Below are 25,582 nucleotides of genomic sequence, written 5' to 3' on the forward strand. Positions count from 1 at the left end.
ACTCCATTAACCTTCGATTGTCTTGTCTTCCATAGACACTGCGGCACGCCATCCAGAATGCCCAGCTAGCTCGCCGGCAGCATCAGATGGTCAGACAGAAATCCCAGCGCTTCCTCAAACCAGGCAGCACAGCCTAAACCAGACCAATCCCAGCGCTTCCTCAAACCAGGCATCCCAGCTTGGGCTCAGACAGTGCACCATATCAGAGCATTGCCTCTCAACACTGAAACACATATGAGATCAACATGACATACAAGCACACTTTACCACAGGGCTGCAGAACTCACATTAGATATATTGCATCTTGATACTTTTTCTTTTCATTTTATTTGTTTTTGTTTGTTTTTAATTATCTGCTCTTGCACTTCATTTTGATATCCCATAAAGAGTGCTGGTGCAGAGATGCATGCTGGGTTTACATGTGTTGCCCCAATTTGATTGTGTGTAGTGGTTGGTTAGAATGGAGCGGAGCGCCTGCCAGCTTGTTCTGCCTTCATCTGCGGCGTTCCCTGGTTTCAGGGACTTGTCTGCATCCCAGTGATGCTAAGATAATCCATCCAACTGACTTTGCTCCAGAACTGAATAGATTCCTTTTAACTGCATTTTTATCAACAGGCAATTCTTGTGGTTTCTTCAAGATTGTCTTGATGTATGTGGTGGTATCTGGGAGTGTGGAGTCTCTAGAAAGCCTCCTGATATGGTTTCAGGAGGAGAAGAATTCATACAGTAGCTGTTCTTAGTTCTCTTCACCATTGCAGAGTTCAGCTCACTTTTTTCTCATTGCCCAGCACAGTACAGTTGTGAGTCTGTTAAACTGATCTGCTGGTTAACCGTCCTGCTCTGCTTTCTTGGGAAGACAGCTGTCCAAATGCAGGCATGTGCAACCATTTTGTTCTTTCTCTTTCCCTGTCATTGTTAGTCAGGGTCCTAAAATGTTCACAGACCATTCAAACACTAGAATCTGACAGCACCAGATACTGTGGAGACAGAATCGGGTGAATTTAAAGAGTTTTGGTGATAAAACCACATGTGTATTTTATTCTTAATGAAAATGTTTATTGCACTAGGGTTCACTGAGGGCACAAATGAGACTAGCAAACTAAAATGCTTTAAATGTAATAAAATAATTCAGTGAATTAAAATAATTCAGTAAATGAAATTATTAAACAAGATAATTCTTTCATAAATAAAAATGCACTTTCTTCTTGTACAGTAATAATCTGTGCTTAAAGGCACATTGTTCTCATCTGTTTAATAGTTGTATTGGTTATACAGTGTTTCTAAAGAATTTAACTGGTGTGTTTTTGGTTCATATTATGAGACATTTTACTGTGGTATTATGACTCATTTGAATATGGTTGTGAATATGGTTTCTTGGTGAGAGGTGTGTGTGTGTGTGTGTGTGTGTGTGTGTGCGCGTGCGCGCGCATGCTTGTGGAAGACAGTTTGTGTTTGAGTGAATGAGAGAGTGCATGTGTATGTGTGAAAGAGATGCAGTGAGTGTGTGTGTGTGAGAGGCAAAGAAAGAATGAGTGTGTGTGTAAGAGAGTGAGTGAGTAAATGTGGGTGTGAGAGAAAGTGTGAGGCAAAGAGTGAGTGAGGGAGTGAGAGAGAGAGGGAGGAGGTGCAAAGAAGTTATATTCTCAGCATGCTGCGTTGTTCCACCAAAGTAGAGAAAACGGCGGTGATCCATCACTAGTACACCAGCAGTAACACAAAACCACTTTGTAGTTGCACTTCGCTTCACACTGACACTGCTTTCACTCAGACAGCAGAGATGGTGAAGGGGGTGTGTAGGTCTATCTTCACCTCATCGCTGTTTCCAACATGAAGGCCAGCACACATACACAGAGTCATGGTTATCAGCAGGGTAACACACCTTATGATCTAATAACCCAGCATTTGCCTTCCTGGCTATGATCATAAATCTATTTGATGTATTTTTTGTGGTTTGTGATTTTCTGGGGGTGATATTATCCATTACAACATAATAAAAGTACACCTGTAATGTAAAATCTGTTATCTTCGTAAATACATTTTTAGCATATTCTCAGTGTTGTTTTAGTTTTACATTTACATTTGATAGATTCTATTCACAGCTATTTACAAAATTGTATTGTCTCGTCGGAAATTATACTTCCCTATGGTACAGTTCTACCTTATATCAATGCTAATAAACCGCGCTGATATTTTTGCAGTGATTTGCAGCCTAGGCAATCCATGCATGGTGCCTCGTGCAATGTTTTGGGGCGGTGTTATGCGGAAGTACGTCAGCAACATAGTCACTCGTCACATGCCAAAGCATGCTGTGTGTGTGTGTGTGTGTGTGTGTGTGTGTGTGTGTGTGTGTGTGTGTGTGTGTGTGTGTGTGTGTGTGTGTGTGTGTGTGTCTGTGCGCGCGCGTGCGCGCACATACGTACCCACTGATAGATTTTCCTTATTTGATTAAAACTACAACAGCAAGATACGTTAATCAAGTACCTAGTGGATATGCGAAAGAAATGAATTATTGGCAATATCCACGATGACCAAAATCTATAAATGACTTTAAAATTACTTCGCATTTATTGATAATTGGTGATCTGACTACAAATATAAGGAATTTAGTGATAGATTCTTGCTACATTTCCTTCCTTAATGACAAGCGTTGGTGTGGCGTCCCCAGCGCGCTCTGCAGCGCTGTCGGTGGACTGAACAACCACGCCCGCGCGGAGCAGAGCAGCTGTGTGTGTCCTCAAATGGAGTCTGCATGAACCGACGGTGGAAGGACGAACTGCAGTATTTAAAAACACATCTTCTACTCTAGGAAGACGATATTGTAACAGTGCAATATGGATCTACCGCCCGACCCCGTCAGAGACTCGGCCGAATGCGCTACTAAAGCGGTCACATTGGATGAGAACATCCCGGTAAAGCTCCACACCAAGGCTGAGACCGAGCACCCGGCGAGAAGGCAGAGCTGTTCCAGCACCAACAGAGGTGAGGTCCAATTCGCAGAAACTTGCTAAAGGAACCCTTGCGTCGCTGAGTGGTAGTGGTGGTGGTGGTGGGGGGTGGTTTGGCATGTGGGGTGGGGGGGGTGTAGTGGTGGTGGTTGGGTGTGGAGGGTAGTGGTGTGTGTGTGGGATGGTGGTGGTATGGGGGGTGGTTTGGCAGGTGGTGTGGGGGTAGGGGGTGGTGTGGCTACGGGGTGGTTCGTCCGGCTCCCGGTGCTCTTCGGCAGGTAAAGTCACAGCGTCCGTTTCGCCCACTGACACACTGGTTCTATTTCTCTGTAGTCTGTAACTATAACCAGGCTCCAGTTACAAATTTCTATTTTATTGTGATTGTTTTTGCCAGTGCATGGCCACCCGATACTGATGAAAATATGTCCTAACAGATTAGATGTCAGATGGAATCATTCTTTGACTAAGTTGTTGAAATAGACTCGTGTGTTTGGGAGTTAGGGTTAGCTGGCTACAGAAAACCCAACATACCCAAATATCCCGTAAACATATTCTGTGGAGTTTGGAACAGCTTTGTAAAGCTCCCCCTACATCGAGTCCTTTTCCTAATAAAGACAGGCACACCACATTATATGTCCCGGATTAAAGACAGTGACAAAACATGTAAATCTCGAGTTGATTATCAGTAATATCAGGGTTATTAGCAGTAATCTCAGGTTTATTAGCAGTAATCCATCAGATTTAAAGTCAGATTAGTGTTCTCAGACGTGTCTCCGCGCCGTTATGTAACGCCAGACCGGGAGCATTGAGGCATTTTCACTCCTTCATTGCCGGTTTAAGCAGTCGGCTTCATGTCCATTGGATTAGCAGGACATTTCTTATATTTGGCTGTTTAACTTGGTGTTGCCTGTGATCTCATTCTCGCTCGCTAGCTCGTTCTCCGTGGTTACGTAACACGGTACTAGCACGGAGGCTCGAGCACCGAAGGCTCGGTAACCGGAGGTCTTGTCCAACGCGCGGGCTTTCATAACCCTAACCCTGCCCGCTGGCTCTGCTTCGGGATCTACTGAAGACTTGAACGATTTATTCTTACAATTAGAGAAAACGGTTCCATTGTGCTTATTAGGAAACATGCGCACAGCTGTTTTATGAATGGGTTTAAATCTACATATCTGTCGCCTTCGAATCGGTCTTTTATAGCGCAGTCGTTTAATTTTTTTTTCTCAAAATTGGGTAAAATGCAGTTTAGTTAATGAATTACAGGTGTACATGTTATGTATTCGTATGACCCCAGTAGGCCAGTTTGAGACTGTGCTCTTAAGCCTTAATATAAAACCTGTGGAATTTCTTTAGCATGCAGGTGAGGTTTTACATTAATCTCTCTAAAGGCTCAATCGACCGTAATAAACTAAACCTGTGTGGACGATTTTCTGATTTCCTGAACTGCATTTAAACGTTACTCCATTTCCACCAGGTGGGAGGGATGATTTCTGTTCTGATTCCTATATGGTAGATATCAAGTCCATAAAATCGTAAGAGCACAAGTCCTGAAGTTTGATGGTTAAGCATTTCTGTGCTTACATGATTAGCACTTAGGAAGCTTACATATTTGTGCAGTATTTCATCTCTCTGGGAATTCAGATACTGTGAGATCATGTTGTAACTAAGCCATGAAAAGTTCTGGCAAAGATTTTCTTGCATCAGCAAAATTGTTAATTATGTGTATATAATATAGTCTTAAAACAGAAAAATACAATTTCATACACTTAATAAATACTGTGACATCCTGATAAATACTGTGCCATACTACTACTAAATACCATGCCATACTCCTTATAAATACAGTTATGGCATTTAGCTGACACCTTTATCCAAAGCGACTTAAAGTTATGACTGACTACAACTTGAGCAATTGAGGGTTAAGGGTCTTGCTCAGGGGCCCAAGAGCAGCGACTTGGCAGTGGTGGAGCTTGAACAAGCAACCTTCCAATTACAAGTCAAGTAACTTAACCACTGAGCCAACACTGCCCATGCTACTGTGCCATACCCCTGATAAATACTGTGCCATACTACTGATTAATACTGTGCTCTAAAGCATTTTATCAGCTTGTACCAGACAGTATACATCCTGGGGCTCTCTGTTTTGGTGATGTTTCCACTGTGTGAGATATTCTGGTGTACAGGGCTGGGCTGGGAGCAGGGGTCTAAGGATAACACACATACACTCACACACCACATTGCTCAGCACTGTCTGTAATAGTATCTCTGTTCTTTAAAGTATGCTTGAGGTCAACCCAAGTTCTTTAGCTCATAAAATACCGATCAGAGAAAATTCTGATCTAAGAAAATAATTATTTTAACATTGTAAAGGTTTTACAGTTCTCATGATGTCTCAGTAGGAGCCCTGGTTCTGGGAAAGGCGTGTTTTCATGTGGATGTCATGCAGGTTTTGTTTCACTGAACTAGACTGCATAGACTGATGCTCCCTTCTGTCCTAATAGGGTAGCAGTGATTTGAAAATGTAGTTTCTTGTTTATAGTATAATGTGCAACAGAAATTCTGTTTTTAAAAGGTTTTATTGTGTTGTTAACTGTGCTGTTATTTTCTTTGTGTTGTTTTCATTAACAACATTACATTAGTGGAAGAAAAACTGTTGAATGTATCTGAATAATCTCTTAGCTCTTGTAAAAAGCAGGTTCTAAGATATATTTTTACAGTCTGGGTGTGGTGTATGAATGAATTATGAGTTAGGATTGTGGTTTATGAATGTTTAGAATGTTGTTATGAGTTATGATCAGAGTAATGTCACATCACCCAGCAGAGTAACACATGCACCCCCCCCCCCCCCCCCCCACACACACACACACACAGCTGGATGGATATGTGCTTTGTGACACTGATTGAAAAGTGCAGGAATGATGTCAGACCAGGCAGGAACCGCAATGACAAAGAGCAGTAATGCAGCACAGTGAAAGAAACAGAATAAACATTCATGAGTTGTGTAGTTTTTCCCTCCAGCATTGCCTTTAGGTAAGATGGTTAATAATCCACTGCAGTACTCTTCAGATATCACACAGCAAGAGATCCTCCTGGAGGTGAGAGCATAACACATCAATCAAGACTCTGCTGTACTTGGCACTGGATTTCAATATTCTTGACTAAAACCTACATTTAAACTACTTTAAGGTTAGGAGGTTAGGTTTAGGGGCTTAGGGTTAGGGTTTTTATTACAGTTTTCTTGGGTTAGGTTTAGGGTTAGGGTTATAGATAGGTTTAGGGTTAGGTTAGTGTTAGGGTTAGGTTTAGGGTTAGGGTTGGGGTTAGGGGGTTAGCTTTACAGTTAGGGGTTTTTACAGTTTTCAGTTCTCTTAAAACTTCAACTAAATAGTCAATTCTTGTCACTTCTTGACAGGAATACTGAGTAATGACAGTAAAAACAACTGAATATAGCAGCTAATCTCCTCAGACTCTGCTGCAATACAGAGCTGCAACAGACCAAAAGAGCAAAAGTTGTAAAGCCTCTAGAAGAGGCAAATAGCATTAACTGACAAGTGTGTGTGTGTGTGTGGTACATTGTTAGATTAAGCAAACATATGGCAGTCAAAATAAACTTGCACCCTGCCCCTTGCACACCAGCAGACACTGTAATGGGCTTTTGACTTTGCAACCAGATGCATCTTTGGTTATTAAATCACAAATTTAAAATGATCTTGTATTCTAGTCCACTGGGTTAGGGTTAGAGTTAGGCTTAGCGTTAGGGTTAGGGTTGGGTAAGGGTTAGAGATAGGGTTAGGGTTAGCATAACATTACATCACACTTAACTATCTTTTGTTAAATTACTGTGACATGTTAATCTTCACATTACCATATCCTAGATATTCATATTTTTTATATTCATTTGTTAATATTCATATTGCCAGTCAGTTACATGTTTTTCCTTAAAGGAATAATTCCCAAAGTTCTGCATAATGAGCTCATTTACATAATGCTAACTGCTATATATATATAGTCACATTAATTGTCATAGCTCCTTGTTTATGAGATTCATTATGTTTTATATTTTGTAAATATATGAGATTTTTATATTTTGTAACTATATGAGATATTTGAGATGTTTTAGTTAATATCAGTGTAATTATACAGTGGCTACTTCTTTTCCATCTGTTTCTCTCTCTCTCTCTCTCTCTCTCTCTCTCTCTGTGTGTGTGTGTGTGTGTGTGTGTGTGTGAGAGAGAGAGAGAGAGATCGGCACAGGGAACCTCATTTATACACTCCATTCATCTTCCCTCCCCATACGTGGAATACCAGATTCATATTTATAGCGCAGTGGTCATCAGTTTGTTTCTCTGTCTTCCTTCTGCCTGTCGGTTTTCATTTGTTGTTGTATCTAGTTCTTACTATCCTTGTTTGTCATACACTAACCTTTATCTGCATAACTGCTGTTAGTGTTTGCATGCAGCTACACTTAGAAAACTATATTACACCCCTCTGTAAAGGTCAATAAGGTTTTATGTTTTCATATAGAAATAAATAAATTATATGTGTATATTTTATTGATAGTATGCAGTGTTGTCAGGCAGTTGTAACCCAGCATATGCAGACAGTTAACTGGGATGAAAGTTTTAGTAAATTAATAAATTGTTACATTATTTAGAAATAGCCTTTTCTATATATTTTCTTTAACCTGTTATTATATCACTTTTTAATGCTAGAACTGTAGCATAGAGTGTAATAGAACTGTAGACTGTACTGTAGCACAAACATTCACCTTTTTGAATGATTATTATTATTATTATTATTATGTGTCAAAGCAACAGATCTCAGAGGAGCTGCAGTTCAAACGTTCGTGAGGAATTTCAGCTCTGACCCCAGTAACCAAGGAGAAGTGCATGTTCCGTATGTGGTCATAGTTTGTCATGCATGTTCTGACAAACACAGACTGGTAAATGCACAAAACACCAATATCAGTGCAGTGATCCGAATACTGGAGTGAAAACTGGAGCTTAGCTGAAGTGTTACAGTGCTACTAACAGGCATTTGTGTCATTCAGTACTAGGGTTTAGTACTGGGGTTTAGTACTAGGGTCAGATGAAGTCTATTAAAGTGCTACTGAGAGGTATGCTTACCAGTAAGTACTAGGTCTCAATACTAATGCGTAGTACTATGTTTTAGTTCTACGGTACAATACTAGGGTTTAGTACTGGGGTTCAGTACTAGGGTCATCTGAAGTCTATTACAGTGCTACTGACAGTTATGTTTACCGGTCAGTAATTAGCAATAAGTTTTTTGTGCTGCTCAAAGAAGTGGAATTGAACAATTACATCAGTGTCATAATTATGCATTTAAGCAAAGTGGAATTTAAGACTAACAGATGTAACAGGCTGTGGTGTTTATTGTTTGTGTAAGTATTTTGTATTTGGTGTTCTATCTCTCTTCTTCCTTTGATCCCTTCTTCATGTCATTGAGGGATAGGATTAGGATTAGAATTAGGATTATGGTTAATATTTGGGTTAGGATTAGGGTTAGGATTAGGGGTAGCTCAGCAATGGCTTTCGTTTGAGAGGAAATGAGAGTTGCATCTGAACAAAATGTGACAGAGTGTGTGAGTGTGTGTGTGTGTGTGTGAATGTGTGTGTGAGTGTGTGCGCGTGTGTAGATTTGTATGTTTCGTTGTGACTTTTGTCTTCTGCTTTACATAACAGTGAGAGATGTTTTGTAGTGTGTCTGTCTGGTCAAAATCTAAACCCAGCAAGCCAGTTACTATGACAACACTTAAACAAAACCTGGTGTTTCTAGGATTAATTATTTCCAGAACAGAGTATCAAGCAGAAATAGGCAAACATCTTTATATCCTTATAGGTCTGCAAGACATTTGCATCATCCATTAGACTGCATGACTGTTTCAGTGTTACCGCACATACTGTTCTCCATGGTAATAGAGCGGGTGGTGGCTCTCTGCAGATTAGAGAGATCAGCAGGCAGAGGGGAGCAGGAGTGGATGTGCAGGAAAGCAGACGATCTTCTTTACCCAGAACCACTTTCCCATCAAACTCCCTGCTGGAGTCGGGGTGTGACACACCTTCCCTTGTTTTACCGTCAATGTGACCATCAACAGCTTCCTTTCTGTCCAGTAAACACACATTTCATAATTATTTCCCTCAGTGCAAATAATAAATTATTCATATTTCAGGTTGTAGACTGAAAAGCTGTTAATCTCTAAACAGAAACAGATTGAGATGCTTTGCCTCCACTGCTCTGTGCTGACGGAGCTGAACAGTGAGTCACTGCTTGGCTGGACCAGCGAGAGGAAATGCACCATGTCTGTCACACCTCGTCCTGAATCTGTACTGTAAAATGACTGTAAAAGTCGCCCTTGTTTCTGGCGGTATCATTCAGTAGTGGGAGGCTTGTGTGTAAATGCCTTGTTGTATAGTGACACTTAAACGCTGTAACATGCAGATTTCAGAGTGAGTGAGAATAGTTGGGCAGGAGTTGCTGTATGCTCTGAATGAGCAGAACAGCTGCTAATATGAGATATGATGAGTAATTTCCCAGATGCAGCGTTTGGGTAGGAGAACCAGGCTAGCACTGGAACGTTATGGAAAAAGATCTTTAGTAACTAGGATTATGTAAACCATACTGTTATGCAATATTGTCAAAGGCTTAGATGTTTTCTCTATTATTTCCTAACCTAGGAGAGTAAAAGTTTCTGTTTCTTGTTTGTTTGTTTGTATGTTTTGTTTTGATTTATGTTTTGTTGTTTTTTTGCTGTTGTTGTTTTTATCTTCTGGATGTCTGAGAGCCAGTAGGGGGCAGTATTTAGGTGCTACATCTTGACCATTTCCCTTGTAGCAAATTTGGTTGGTGTGTTTTGTACCAAAACAAAAACTGAATGTGATGGTATATACAGAAAGTTCTGATGGCTCATATCAGAGGTTCGCAGAGCCGCGGTCTGTCATGGGAGCTGGTGGAATGAGCTGCTATCTCTCAGCTGCTAGCAGGATTGTTACTCAGTAGGGGGTCAAATGTAGCATTGAAATCATCTGTAATTTGTGTTATTTTCCATCTGTCTTCTTTAGGCCCCCCACCCCATCTGCTCTCTGCATTCTCAGAGTCCTGCTTCAAGATTTTATTCATCCCTGTGGAGGCTTAAGCCCTGTTTTTATCATTCTCTCCCCATCCCTCATTCTCTCACTCATTCTCGGGCCCTCGCTGTCTCCTCTCTCTCTTTCTTTATCTCTCTTTTTTTCCCATTTCTAATATACATATATTAGCTGCATATATATATATATATAATACAGGTCATTGTATTTCTCCCTCTGCAGGAGTGCAGTCGCGCCCTCATTAATCTTTCAGGGGAGTATTATGGGATGTCATGGGTGTGTCATGGGTGTGTTAAGGGAGTGTTATGGGTGTGTCGTGGGAGTGTTATGGGACTCTTTTGGGAGTATTAGTGGGCATTTCTAATTCCTCATTAACAAGCACTGATTGAGCAATGTGTCTCCTCCCCTCTTCTCCTCGCTCTCCTCCTCCCCTCTCCTCCCCACTCCCCCTCTTTGCTCCTGGTCGTTTTCTCTGTGTTCAGATGTAGTTTTGCTCTACCTGCCCAGTTTAGCTAAATCCATGTGCTGCACTCTACTGTGTGTGTGTGTGTGTGTGTGTGTGTGTGTGTGTGTGTGTGTGTGTGTGTGTGTATGTGTGTGTGTATGTGTGTGTGTATGTGTGTGTGTATGTGTGTGTGTATGTGTGTGTGTGTATGTGTGTGTGTGTGTGATGTCTACTGGGAATATGCTTATTTGTGTAATGAGTGCTTGTGTGTGTTTAGGTAATTTCTAGAAATACACAAACACACACATATACACATACACAAACACACATATACACGTACACAAACACACACACATACACAAACAGACATATACACATACATATATATGCACACAAAAATATCCACATACACACATATTTACACGTGTGTACATATGGACATATAAACACAAACACAGACATCTCACTGAAATACTGGCTATGTGACTCGTGACAGGACATGACTGAGCCCTCTCCTGTTTCATAACACAGAGCAGTCACAGAGAATGCTTCCAGAATTAACACTCTACACACTCCATCTCCTTCTACCACATCTCCAGTACTCATATAGTGATTCCTGCAGTATCATTAGTTAGAGGTGTTCAAGGTTACAATGAAATGTCTACAGGACATAAAACAAAGTAGCTACATAAAATATGCACAATAACTGGACAGTGAAAAAGTTATTTACAGTTATTTAGTCTGTTTGGTAGTTGAACAGAACAGTATTGAATGTTTGCATATAGGGGGTACAAGTGCATTTAGCCCATGGTAGGAGCTGTCAATCATAATGTCTGCCAGTCATAATGTTTATCAGTCATAATGTCTTTGAACCAAAGACCAGTGTTACCAGCCGTAGTTTCCACTGTCAATCAGATGCAATAATACTTCATTAATTACTTAATTACCCCCCCTTCTCTCTAGCCCCCCACTCTCTATCTCTCACCCTGCCCTAATGATGTGTACAGAAGAACTGTATACACACCTTACTGTACACACACCTTATACACACCTTTTATATGTACATATATATGTATATGTACACCTTTTACACACATCTTATACACACCTTACTGTATTTACAGTGGAGCAGCGGTAGCTCAGTGGTTAAGGTATTTGACTTGTAATCAGAATGTTGCTGGTTCCAGCCTCACCATTGCCGCTATTGGGCCCCTGAGCAAGACCCTTAATCCTCAATTGCTCAACTTGTACTCAGTCATAATTGCAAGTCGCTTTGGATAAAAGCATCAGCTAAATGCTGTATGTGTAAATTTACACTTTATACACACATTGCTGTATACACACCATACTGTATTTACACCTTATACACATCTTACTGTATTCACACCTTACTGTATATGCAACTTACTGTATACACACCTTATACAGACCTTACTGTATACACACCTTATACACACCTTATACACACCTTACTTTATGCCTGTCTTCTCAGTTTCTGACTGTGTGTGTTTTCCACTTGAACTTTAAATGTTACATTTAGACATTATAAGCAGATTTATTTTTGAGGCCTGAATCCTCACACAGGGTTAAATAGTATGTGAGAAAATGGCTTCTCTCACAGTTCAGTTCACTAGACCACGTAAACGCCCTGAATACTTTGGCATTATGCTTGCACAAACAAGACTCAGTCTTGGGCTGTTAAACCTTTCCCGTTTTCTATAATACTTTTCTCATCTCTTGTGAACTTGCATTTGATAATTTTCTCTGACACAGTAGGCAAGGAAATCCATATATGTCTACAAATCATATACAACAAAGACAATGAATGAACAATTCATATAATTTCAGAACTCAGGATGTCTCGGAGGTATTTACTGAGGAGTAGAGGAGTCTTGATGCTTCACTGATCGTCCCACTGATCGTCAGGGTCATTGTGCCGTTGCAGTTGATTTGGTTTTTGAAAACTAATAGTTTTGTCTGGCTCTGAGGACTTGAGCTCTAGATTAATCTTTGAAGGGCTGATCTCAGAGCAGCCTAGGCAGACACGCTCACACATGCACACATACATGCTCACTGACTCAGACATGCTCACTGACACACAGACACTCACACAGACACACAAGCATGCTCAGACACACAAGCACTCTCACAGACACTCACACAGACACACAAGCATGCTCGCAGACACTCACACAGACACACACGCTCGCAGACACTCACACAGACACACATGCTCACAGACACTCACAGACACACGAGCATTCTCACAGACACTCACACAGACACACAAGCATGCTTACAGACACTCACACAGATATTCACGTGCTCACAGACACTCACACAGACACACACACGCTCACAGACACACACACACTCACAGACACACACACGCTCACAGACACTCACACAGACGCACGCATGCTCACAGACACTCACACGCTCACAGACATGCTCAGCCCTGCACTGGAACACATTAGACAGGTTGTGTGTCTCCGCCCGCTTGGCTCAGAGTCAGTTAATTAAGTAATCAAAGCCTCAGGGTTGGAGTTTGAAAGCAGGGGAACCATCTGTCTGTTATTTTGCTCCAAATGTCCCAGACACAAGATGGAGAACACATGATTAGTTTCAGTTTAAAGCTGGCATCAATGATGATAAGAAAGAAAGAAAAACTCATAGCTAAGAAATTACTGTTCTATTTGCTGTGCATTAAATCTAGTGGAACCAGCCTTCATATATAGAATATAAGTTTAATCATATATGTTATTTTACATTTTATAGCAGGATTGTAGTGACACTGTAACACATTTTACAACATAAATGGTGAAATTAAATTGATAAATACAATAGATAAAACAGAAATGGTTTAATAGACCACTGTGTGATTAAGTGAGCAGTTTCTCACATGTGAGGTTTTAGATGAAACCCCAGACCAGCCTACTGTGGTCAACTAATCCCTCCAGCAGGCAGCTAATGTCCCTGGAAGCCACTGTAAATTCTGAATTTGAGCTTCTGTAATATATAGTCTTATAGTAAAAAAAAAAAAAAATTCATTTCAGTTTCAGGCTTTTATTTTGAAAAGAGGAAGTAGCATGTCTGTAATAGTTAGAAAAGAAAGTCAACAAGACTGTAGAGCTCAAGCAAAGAAACAGGGCTGCTAGAGATTAGAGATACAATATCCTGCTTTCAAGTCAAGAGTGATCCAACCACCTTATATCAAATCCCCACACGCTTACAGCATTTTTAAACATGCAACTGACCGATATGCCATAATGATTTCAGCTGGTGACTCATGTCTAGCGCTAGTTGCATTTCCACCATCAAATTATTGTGTATGTTTGCAGTGTGTAACATGTTTATCTGTGTACGTTTGCCATGTGTAACGTAACCCCATCGTCTCTGTTGCAGGGACCCCACAGGGGATTGGTTTTTTTTTTTCCAGTAAATGCATTTATATGTGCAGGACAGAAGGTAATCCTAAACCCTGCTCTGAGACTACCCTAAACAGCACTAAACCCTAAACAGCACAAACCTTAAACAGGCCTAAACCCTAAACAGCACTAAACCCTAAACAGCCCTATACCCTAAACAGTGTTAAACCCTGAACAGCCCTATACCCTAAACAGCACTAAACCTTAAACAGGCCTAAACCCTAAACAGCACTAAACCCCAAACAGCCCTATACCCTAAACAGTGTTAAACCCTAAACATCCCTATACCCTAAACAGTGTTAAACCCTAAACAGCCCTATACCCTAAATAGTGTTAAACCCTAAACATCCTAAACAAGCAGCCCTGCTCTGAGAGATTTTGCCCATATGCTTTTTTACACATCTGTTATGAAGACTCCTATTTACATGCAGTTGTACCCCTTTTTTCTGCATATATGGTTTATTGAATTGTGCTGTTCACTGAATATGTCCATCTGACAGGAAACGAGCATCAAGAGCTCATGGTGGTTGGTAGATGAGGACGTTGGTAGAATTTCTCTGTCCTCATTTGAACACTATGTACTGAACTGACCCTTCACTGAGCCCTGCCCCTCTTGGTTACTGTTACTGTGCGTCATGCTCTCTCATGTTTATCGCATTTCAGACATTCCAAAGGAAATAATAGTACATTTCTGGAATAATAGTTCTGAAATATCAGAGAGAAGCAAACAGAAAGGACTGTGAATGAAGAGGATCTTAAAACTGAGGGAAGAGCTCCCAGTGGCAGTTGGTCCTGACAATGAAATGGCCTTTCAGACTGAGTATATTGACATTTCTAATGTAGTTAATTATGAACCTCTATGTTCTGGTTTGCACACCAACCTCTGCACTGGAGGTGTTCAACATCTCCCTGATGTTCCTCCGTTGGACAGAAATGGAGTGCAGCTACAGGACAGACACACTACGGAGTGCTGATATATTCTACGTTAGAATGTGTCTGTTATGCAACCAACATTACTACAGTTTCTTTTATGTGGTTTATTTGCTCATCATCAATGATGCACAACTAACTAGCTAGCAGTCTAACTTGAACAACTGTGCTAAGATTGCTAATGTTATTTAACATCGTAGCTGTTTTTGTTGAGCCTCACTGGATTCAGCTGTGTGAGGTCTCTGGAAAAGCAAAATAGCAAAAACCCTGACATGATCCACGCCTACTGGCTACAGAAAATAACTGTTCTGCATGACCAACTAGCAGAATAAATGAACCACCTGCTAAATACTGGCTGCTATCTGGCCTGGATAACAGATGACAGGGCAGAACCAGTTATGAAGTGCCACCAAATACAAACCAATAACCTGCCTGGCCAGAGCGCGGAAGCTCCTGTCAAGAGTACAAGCAGCCAAGCTGAAGGCCAAAGCCTTGCACTAGGATTCCATGACCAGACAGACTCACATAAATGTTGTCTAGAATGACTACATGAAAGCTTAAAAACACTCACCCTACTCAAAAACAGCCTGCCACATACCTGAATACTCAAATAACCAGCCTGCCACATAACTGAATATTCAAATACCCAGCCTGCCACATAACTGAATATTCAAATACCCAGCCTGCCACATAACTGAATATTCAAATACCCAGTCTGCCAGATACCTGAATGCTCAAATACCCAGTCCTACATAAAGTCAATAAGACAATAAGGGCTTTCATCCAGAGCTCAATGGAACACCTAGAAGCTGACTCAAAGACACTTGCCCAGGTGGCTATAAAATGTGATATATATCAAGTAGGCTTACAGATCCACCTGATCAGTATCCACACCAAGGACACAGGAATGTCATGTGGGCTAAAGAAGTGACCCGAACAAAAGGGGCAGTGGTAGCTCAGTGCTTTATGTACTTGACTCGTATTCAGAAAGTTGCCAGAAAAAGTCCCACCACTGCCAAGCTGCCACTCTTGGGCCCCTGAACAAGACCCTTAACCCTCAATTGTGCAAGTTGTACTCTTCCATAATTGTAAGTCACTTTGGCTAAATGCGTCAGCTAAATGCCATAAAAAATGTAAATGTAGTTGAATAAGGCCATATAACATACCTGGAGGACAGCTACAAACACTTGGCGATTCTCCAATCACATGGAATCCATGAGTCAGAAATGAGAAGGACAGTGATGTCCAAGTACCTCCACAGGGTACAGCAGGTCCTCAAAGAGTCAGTTGAATGGGAGCAATAACATCAAAGCCAAAAACACGTATGCTCTACCAGTCTTCAGATACCCCGCAGGCACAATAAGATGGCCAAGACTCCTTGCAATGCGTGGGTCACTCCACCCAAGAGCTAATATCTAAAGGCTGTATACCATATGGAAGGAGGAGGATGGGGCTTACAAAATGCAAGATCCACTGTCAAGGGTGAGACAAGGAACATGAACGTGTTGTAGCAAGGATGAGCTGTTGAGGGAGTACCTGGAATGTACCACCAGCAGAGAGCGGGGGAGGGCTGACAGCACAAAAGAAGTCCTAAAATGGAGTCTGTGTACAGAACGCTCTGGGAGAATAAAGAACCTGGAATCAGGATGCAAGACTGAGAGAAAAGAGAGACTGAGACACAAGTGTCAGGGATAGAGTAATAGAAATAGAATATAGCAATAGAAAGAAAGTGGAAGGTTAACACCAAGGTTGACCTGGATGGGGCTGGATGGGTGTCTCCAGTGTATCCCAGGAATGACATCATCAGTCTCAGTCCAGAAGATCACAATCCTAGGAACAGCAAAAATACTGCACAACACCCAAAAAACTCAGTCTTCTGGTAGAAGGCCTGAGTGGGAAGAAAAACATATAACCATCTACAGGACTGAGACAAATTTAAAAGTGTATATATATATATATATATATATATATATATATATAAATATAATAAAGATTTCCCACTCACCCTCCCCAGGGGTCTTTTTACTTCAAACTTGGGTCCTCTACCAGAGGCCTGGGAATTTGTGGGTCCCGTGTAGTATCTTAGCTGTTCCCAGGACTGCACTCTTCTGATCCGAGATCTCAGATGTTGTTCCTGATATCTACTGGAGCCATTCTCCCAGTCACATCCCCCAGTCCTCCAGTTACCATGGGAACCGCAGTTACCTTCACCACCTTCTTTAGCTCTTCCCTCAACTCTTGGTATTTCTCAAGATCTTCGTGTTCTTTGTTTCTGATGTTATCAGGAATCATCACATCTATCACTACGGCCCTCTTCTGCTGTTTTTCCATCACGACTATGTCCGGCTGGTTAATTATCACCATTTTGACTGTTTCTATCTGGAAGTCCCACAGGATCCTGTTCCTCCTCATTCCCATCCCCCTTGGGTTTCTTCTGTCTGAAGTATTCATGGGGGCGCTACACTTTTGAGCGACTCCAGACTGCACTGCTAGTATGTTATCTGTGCTACCTGTTCTTGTGCATTTTTCTTGTGCATTAAGGATGGAATATATGATACAAAAAGTTATGATTTTGGTAATCTGCCTACAAGCGGTGATGGATCTTTGAGTGCTTACTGGCCTAGCAGCTAACTATGCTGGAAGAACTATTTACACAGGAGAAGCCTCTCTTGGATTAGTCTCTTGGATTAATCTCTTGGATTAGACTCTTGGATTAGACTATGTGGAAATACCTGCAAAAGAAGTTACACCGTGTACCTCAGTATTTGGAGCAGAATTACTAAAACAACAAACGGATTAGATTATTATTACATTTCTGTAGGTATCAGGTATTACATTTCTGTCTGATAGGTCCTTTGCATTAGAATGGATGCCTTGGCCTGTAGCACACCAACAGAGATTAAAAGAGACGGGATAGAATGATAATGTCTTCTCTTGGGACTGAGCAGTAAAATGTAACACTGGTAAATAATGAATTAGACCGGGCTGTGTGTCCGGCTCTTTGGTGCCTGGTGCTGTCTGCACATACACAGATATTATGTAGACTTTCCGCGTGCTTTATCATACTGCTGAGTGTGTACAGGGACTGGAATAACACACACAGTAACAGACTGACTAAGAACACCTGAGCAGTAAGGGCTTTGGTTCTACTACTTTCTCAGATAAAATTTAATGTTGAAGCAACTAGGTTTATCTTATACGTCTTTCCACAGACTGGTAGACAGACACAGTGGGTAAGCAGGATGTTTGATACTTAACCCAATATATTAATTTCTTCTCTGTTTTCTTTTTCAGATGTAACAAAGAAGACACACACATGTAAGTATCTATGTGAGTTATTATTTTATTCCATTATGCTGTAGTATTCAATGACCGAGTGAATAAATGTGGCTAAATGTGGAGAATATGCTTAATCCTGAGGCCCTCATAGTCAAGGATTAAGATTATGGTTTGGATTACCTAACCCTAACCCTCATATATTAAAGGATGAGCAGGGTTTTCTCTCCTTTTGGTTCCTCACCATGATTTTTATCACCAGGCTGAACAAAAGTACCTTTTATTGTGGCAAGATATCATAACATAAAATGGCATAATATCATAAAATAACATTACATAAAATAGTATAAGATAAAATAAAATAGTATAAGATACCATAAGATATCTTAACATAAGATAGTATAACATAAGATGGTATAAGACTATATAAAATAACATAAGATAGCATAATACAGTATAAGATAACATAAAATTGTATAACATAGTATGTTTATATTCTGTATGAAAAGGAAGAAGAAAGAAAGGAATTTCCGTGTCCGTGTGTGTATGTGTGTGTGTGTGTAATACAGTATGTGTTTTTCTGTTTGTGTTGGAAGCACTGTATACAGAGCAGCGGCTGGGAGTGTGTACAGCATGTCTGGTCTGGTGACGTGGCCTTCACATTGTTGGAGAGGCTGCAGAGCAATGGTCAGACACTCTGATCTTAGATCAGACCCTATACCCCCAGCACAGAGCAGATCACTCTCAGAGTCTGTCTGTATTAAGGAGTACAGTGTGTGTCACTCTCAGAGTCTGTGTGCATTAAGGAGTGCAGTGTCTGTGATAGGGGTGTATGATAGGGGTGTGTGCGTGTGTGACAGTGTGTGTGTTTGTAGGGGTGTGTGTGATAGTGTGTGTGTTTGTAGGGGTGTGTGTGATAGTGATGTGCATGTGTGTGATAGTGTGTGTGTTTGTCGGGGTGTGTGTGATAGGGGTGTGTGTAATTGTATGTATGTTTGTAGGGGTGTGCTCCAGGTACTGTTCCCTGTGTTTGGGTTGGGGACAGGCTTGTCTGACACATTCCCAGCTGTAGCTGGTCTTCCAGAAATCACCCAGTTTTTGTTGTTAGACATGTATGTAGTAGCACAGGAGGATGTGAGTTTACAGGCTCAGTGTAGACTGTGAGTGTGAGGTGGACCAGGGTTAGCCTGGCGTGGGCCAGGTCATTAGCTTTCAGGTGGCTCTGTGCCCAGTGTTCACCCATCCAGAGCCCTGACACACATGGGCAGAGTGAGAAAGATGCCAGTTATCCTGTAGGCAAACTAGTGCAATTTCAAATCCCTGCTGTACATCTGAGGGTCTTGTTTAATTCTGCTTACATTATTTAGTAACTCAATTGTAAGGTCTATATATTATGTTGTCTATTATTAGCAGCAGTTTGACTTTGTTATACACAGATGCATTCTCTCCTGTTACTGAAGACTGGTCTTATATTTGCTGTTTGGGATTGATAACTGATTGCACATCTAGTTGTTAATTCTAGTGAGGATGTTAACTAACTCTAGTTAATTAATAACAAGTCATTAACAAGTAGGAGACAGAACTGAAAGAGTCAGAAAAACAGACCAACAGGAAGGCAGACCAGGATGTGTTCCTTTTGGAGAACTCTGATGATATGATACTATATTATGAAAATAGAACATGCATAGCCAATATTAAACGTCTTTAAATCTACTCAGCTGTATACTGCAATGATTACTGAAATGACTGAAAAAGAAACCTCCCACACACCCACCCCTTCCTCCTTGGTCTTCCATTGGCCGATTCTGCTGTCATTCAGGAGTGGTCTAGGTTTAGTGCTGAGGCATCACATGGATTCTCATGTGGTTGGAGCAGTGAGGCAGAGAGGAGAGGAAAAGAGAGGAGGCAGCGTCACACAAACACACACACATGCACGCACGCACACACACACACACACACACACACACGTATGCGCATGCTTACACACACACACACATCCGCGCACACACACATAGACACACACACATATGCGCATGCTTGCGCACACACACACATGCGCGCGCGTATGCACATGCTTGTACATGCACACACACACACACGCACACACACATACACGCACACACACACACACACACACACCCTGGAGGGAGCAATGTGGATGGATCAGTGTGGCTGTTGCTAAATCTCAGACAGGCGGCAGGATGTACTTTGTGTTCACAGCCATGAAAGGTAGGAGAGTGCACACAGGATTCTGCTGTTGGAATAAGATGCGCTAGTGTGTGTGTGTGTGTGTGTGAGTGTGTGTGTGTGTGTGTGTGTGTGTGTGTGTGTGTGTGTGTGTGTGTGTGTGTGTGTGTGTGAGTGTGTGTGAGTGTGTGTGAGTGTGTGTGTGTGTGTGTGTGTGTGTGTGTGTGTGTGAGTGTGTGAGAGAGAGAGAGAGACAAAGAGTGGATTTGTTAAGGAATCTGTGATAGTCTGGTAATATCTTAAGAGATGTGTGCATGTGTGCGCGCGTGTGTGTGTGTGTGTGTGTGTGTGTGTGTGTGTGTGTGTGTGTGTGTGTGTGTGTGTGTGTGTGTGTGTGTGTGTGTGTGTGTGTGTGTGTGTGTGTTTTCCAGCTGTAATAAGTTGTCTAATTGTGAAGTTGACTGATGGCTGTAGACTGCTTTGGGCACTGCAAAAACAAGTGGCCATGTTGGATTGTTGGGATGACATGGGAATGTTGCCATGTTAGATTATTTAGTAATGTTGTCATGTTAGATTATTAGGATGACATGGGAATGTTGCCATGTTGGATTATTAGGATGACATGGAAATGTTGCCAGGTGGGATTGTTGGCATGACATGGGAATGTTGCCAGGTTGGATTGTTGGCATGACATGGAAATGTTGCTATGTTGGATTGTTGGCATGACATGGAAATGTTGCCATGTTGGATTATTAGGATGACATGGGAATGTTGCCATGTTGGATTGTTGGAATGACATGGGAATATTGCCATGTTGGATTATTTAGGAATGTTGGCCAGTGGCCTATTTATGGCAGCACTGATGACAGAACAACTTGCTTGTTAATCTGAACAACAACAGCCACTGCAGTTTACTTAACCCTCACACCCCCACTCTGAATCACCACCCATGAACACACACACACACACACGCACACACACACCCCGGAGGGAGCAATGTGGATGGATCAGTGTGGCTGTTGCTAAATCTCAGACAGGTGGCAGGATGTACTTTGTGTTCACAGCCATGAAAGGTAGGAGAGTGCACACAGGATTCTGCTGTTGGAATAAGATGCGCTAGTGTGTGTGTGTGTGAGTGTGTGTGTGTGTGTGTGTGTGTGTGTGTGTGTGTGTGTGTGTGAGTGTGAGTGTGCGTGTGTGTGTTTGCCAGCTGTAATAAATTGTCTAATTGTGAAGTTGACTGATGGCTGTAGACTGCTTTGGGCACTGCAAAAACGAGTGGCCATGTTGGATTGTTGGGATCACATGGGAATGTTGCCATGTTGGATTATTTAGGAATGTTGCCATGTTGGATTATTTAGGAATGTTGTTCCAGTGGCCTATTTATGGCAGCACAACTTGCTTGTTAATCTGAACAGCAACAGCCACTGCAGTTTACTTAACCCTCACACCCCCACTCTGAATCACCACCCATGAACACACACACACACACACACACACAAACACGCAAACACACACAAAAAAAACACACAAAAAAAACCACACACAAATATGCGCACACAGACACACACGTACACTCCCTCCCTCTCTCTCTCTCTCTCACTCACAAACACACACACTTTCAGAATAACCGTATAAAGGATAATAAATCACCCTTTTAGGATAAATATCAACACCCATATTCAGACGCTGGTCTTCTCAAAGTACCAGCATGGTCCAGAGTAGCAGACAGTTTGATATAATTCTTATTCTTCGCTTCCTGTTTTGGCTCTTCCTGTTTGGGGTGACCACAGAAGCTCATCTGATTCTTCCTCTCACTTGGTCATCATCTGTAGGTCCTCCATCACCACATCCAGGAAGGTCCTCTTTTCCAGTAGTTCTATCGTCAGCATTCATCTCCCTGTATACCTCCTGCCTCCTCAACACAGGTCCAAACCTTCTAATCTGACACACTTAACACACTCATTCCTGATCCTGATCATTCCTGATCATCCTGATCATTCCTGAACATGGTTTAAAAATTATATTATTATGGATATTAAAGCGCCATCTGCAGGGGTGAGTTATGAAAGGTCAGATCATAAAGTGTATAGTGTATTCAGATTAAACAGACTGTTCGGTCTGAGTGAAAGCGATCAGGCTACAATTCTCTCCAACTATGTACCCCATTCATTAAAAAGGGGATACACTCAAACTTGAACTATGACTGGACTAGATGTGGATTTGAGTGTGTTTGTTTGTTTTTGTGTGTGTGTGTGTTTGTTTGTTTTTGTGGGTGTGTGTTTGCATGTTTGTTTGTGGGTGTGTGTGTGTGTGTGTGTGAGAGAGAGAGACACTGTGATGGTTTACTTGTTTTTGTTCTTACAAAAACGTCACTTCAACATTTTCAAACCACAGTTTGAAATAGTGGGAGCGTCTGTGTGTGCGTCTGTGTGTGTGTGCGTCTGTGTGTGTGTGCGTCTGTGTTTGTGTGCGTCTGTGTGTGTGTGCGTGTGTGTGTGTGTGTGTGTGTGTGTGTGTGTGTGTGTGTGTGTGAGATGGGAGGCATTTCATGGTTTTGCTGGAGGGACTGTATCTCTCTCTCCTCTTCTGCTCTGCTTGGATCTTCGCCACATCACACTGTCCTTGTCAACAGTGGCAACCCTGGGGCAAAAGGGTAACTCCAACTGTAGTGGACGTAGCTGTAGTGGACGTAGCTGTAGTGCAGGTAGTTGTGCCACCCAGCAACCAAAGGATTGTACCTGCCTGCTTCATTAACTAATGATCACGAAAAGATCAACCTTTTAGACGAAAATGAATTATTTATTGTTATTAGTATGTAGCTTGCAAGTTAATATACAAAAGATCATTTTAAAAGGCATTGTGGACAAAGTGCTTCTTGTCACTATGATATTATGTTCTGTTTTTTTCCATTATGGTGTCATTTGAAACAGATCTGTGGATCATACATGAGAGACTTGTATGTTAGACACGGTTAGGCAGTTATGTACATATACGTGTAATATGTACATATATGTGTAATATGTACATATATGTTACATATATGTTAGACAGGGTTAGGTTTATGTACATATATGTGTAATATGTACATATATATTACACAGGGTTTGGCAGTTATGTACATATATGTGTAATATGTACATATATGTTACATATATGTTAGACAGGGTTAGGTTTATGTACATATATGTGTAATATGTACATATATATTACACAGGGTTTGGCAGTTATGTACATATATGTGTAATATGTACATATATATGTCATATGTACATATATGTTAGATAGACCACACAGTACCACCACTCAGTACCATCACACTGTACCACCACGCTGTAGTATCACATAGTTTCTGTTTGTGAATACCGCACATCTATGCACAAACACACAATAAAAACAGTCATATTAGGCTTTGGTGGTGGAGCTTGCACTCTTGATGAATGATTGATTATGCTGAGTGATGATGTCATCAGCACATATATTTTGTACTTAAACAAAAATATTCTTCTCTGACTTTGGACAACATCCACCATATTCCTTTGAAGTGCTGTAACATACAGCTGCTGTGAATAATAACACCTGAACTGAACACTACAAAAGGACAAGTAGATTATGTGAATTATTACATTGTTAATGGCTGATTTAAGGTGGTCTTTATGTTGATGATTGATTTAAGGTTGTCTTTATGTTAATGACTGCTTTAAGGGGGTCTTTATGTTGATGACTGATTTAATGTGGTCTTTGCTGATGACTGATTTAAGCTGGTCTTTGTGTTAATGACTGATTTAAGGTGGTCTTTGCTGATGACTGATTTAAGGTTGTCTTTATGTTAATGACTGATTTAAGGTTGTCTTTATGTTGATGACTGATTTAATGTGGTCTTTGCTGATGACTGATTTAATGTGGTCTTTGCTGATGACTGATTTAAGGTGGTCTTTGCTGATGACTGATTTAAGGTGGTCTTTATGTTAATGACTGATTTAAGGTGGTCTCACCTATACTTGGTAGCATTTAAAGGTGAAATATTCCTTTAAAAAATGTTTGGTTTTTCTATACAAGCATGCAATATAATTAAGGCTGTTCAGAAACTAGCCAAAAAAAGGTTACTCAAATATTGGTTTCTGTGTGTGTGTCTGTGTTTTCTCTCTTTAGCCCAAATTGAGAGTATTCCCTGTAAGATCTGTGGCGATAAATCATCCGGGATCCATTATGGCGTTATCACATGTGAGGGATGTAAGGTAGCGCCGTTATAACTGTCACAAGCCTGAGGACAACCATTCACTCACATGTTTTGCTAAATTCACTAGTCAAACAGCTATTTTTTATACTGTTTTTTTTTAACATTGTTTTTAATACTAGTGAAATCCCTCTCTCTCTCTCTCTCTCCCTCTCTCGCTCTCTCTCTCTCCCTCTCTCTCTCTCTCCCTCTCTCTCTCTCTCTCTCTCTCTCTCTCTCTCTCCCTCTCTCTCTCTCCCTCTCTGTCCCTGTCAGGGTTTCTTTCGTAGGAGTCAGCAGGGAGCGGTTGTGTACTCGTGTCCTCGTCAGAAAAGCTGTGTGATTGACCGCACCAGCCGTAACCGCTGCCAGTACTGTCGGCTACAGAAGTGCCTGGCAGTGGGCATGTCGAGAGACGGTGCGGTTCCTTCATGTGTGTGTGCGTGCGTGTGTGCGCGAGCATGTGTACAAGCGTACGTGTTTGTGTGTGCGTGTGTGGACCAGTGCGTGTGTGTCTGTGTGTGTTGCAAGCATGTGCTTGTGTGTACGAGCGTGTGTGTGTGTGTGTCTGTGTGTGTGTGTTCCCTCCCACATCCTCAATGCACATGGCACATCAATCTATTTTTCTCCATGTTCTTGCAGATATGGATGTCCTCAGATATACTCAGATGTATTCAGATGTACTATATTTAATCTGTACTACTGTCACAGTGACCTCTCTAAAAACAGATCCTTAAAAAATAGAATTGCAGATGTTTAGTGATGAAAACTGCATGACCATAACATATATCGTGTGTGTGTGCGTGTGTGTGTCTGCACAGCGGTGAAATTTGGGCGCATGTCTAAGAAGCAGAGGGACAGTCTGTTTGCAGAGGTCCAACGACATCGACAGCAGCGACAACAGGAGGAACCAGCCGGGGAGGAGTTAGAGGAGGGGCGGGACTCCAAGCCACCTGGAGAGGAGGAGTCAGACGAGGGGCGGGACCCCCAGCCACCTGGAGAGGAGGCATCAGACGAGGGGCGGGACTCCCAGCCACCTGGAGAGGCAGAGC

The 25,582-nt window shown here is 41.6% G+C and overlaps 2 protein-coding genes across 19 annotated transcripts in view; both read left to right on the forward strand.

Moving 5' to 3' along the window:
• Positions 1 to 1,443, forward strand: part of vps13c (vacuolar protein sorting 13 homolog C) — a 46,821-nt gene extending 45,378 nt beyond the window's left edge. For all 11 annotated transcript variants that reach the window (XM_035533096.1, XM_035533097.1, XM_035533102.1 and 8 more), the window contains one exon: positions 36 to 1,443. In XM_035533096.1, the coding sequence (XP_035388989.1) occupies positions 36 to 137 (102 nt within the window). In that variant the 3' untranslated portion in view covers positions 138 to 1,443. The remainder of the gene's footprint in view (positions 1 to 35) is intronic.
• A 953-nt stretch (positions 1,444 to 2,396) lies between these two features.
• rorab (RAR-related orphan receptor A, paralog b) overlaps positions 2,397 to 25,582 on the forward strand; it is a 30,412-nt gene continuing 7,226 nt past the window's right edge. Inside the window, exons 1-5 of one of the 8 annotated variants that reach the window (XM_027021784.2) lie at positions 2,397 to 2,979; positions 18,146 to 18,169; positions 24,467 to 24,552; positions 24,807 to 24,948; positions 25,352 to 25,582. The exon at positions 25,352 to 25,582 is cut by the window's right edge and continues 276 nt beyond it. In XM_027021784.2, the coding sequence (XP_026877585.2) occupies positions 2,832 to 2,979; positions 18,146 to 18,169; positions 24,467 to 24,552; positions 24,807 to 24,948; positions 25,352 to 25,582 (631 nt within the window). In that variant the 5' untranslated portion in view covers positions 2,397 to 2,831. Of the gene's footprint in view, positions 2,980 to 18,145; positions 18,170 to 20,285; positions 20,357 to 21,301; positions 21,388 to 24,466; positions 24,553 to 24,806; positions 24,949 to 25,351 lie in introns of those variants that run through there. The other 7 variants (XM_027021786.2, XM_027021788.2, XM_027021785.2 and 4 more) reach the window with 7 other exon arrangements.

The sequence above is a fragment of the Electrophorus electricus genome, chromosome 1, assembly GCF_013358815.1.
Source record: "Electrophorus electricus isolate fEleEle1 chromosome 1, fEleEle1.pri, whole genome shotgun sequence".
Taxonomy (NCBI): Eukaryota; Metazoa; Chordata; class Actinopteri; order Gymnotiformes; family Gymnotidae; genus Electrophorus; species Electrophorus electricus.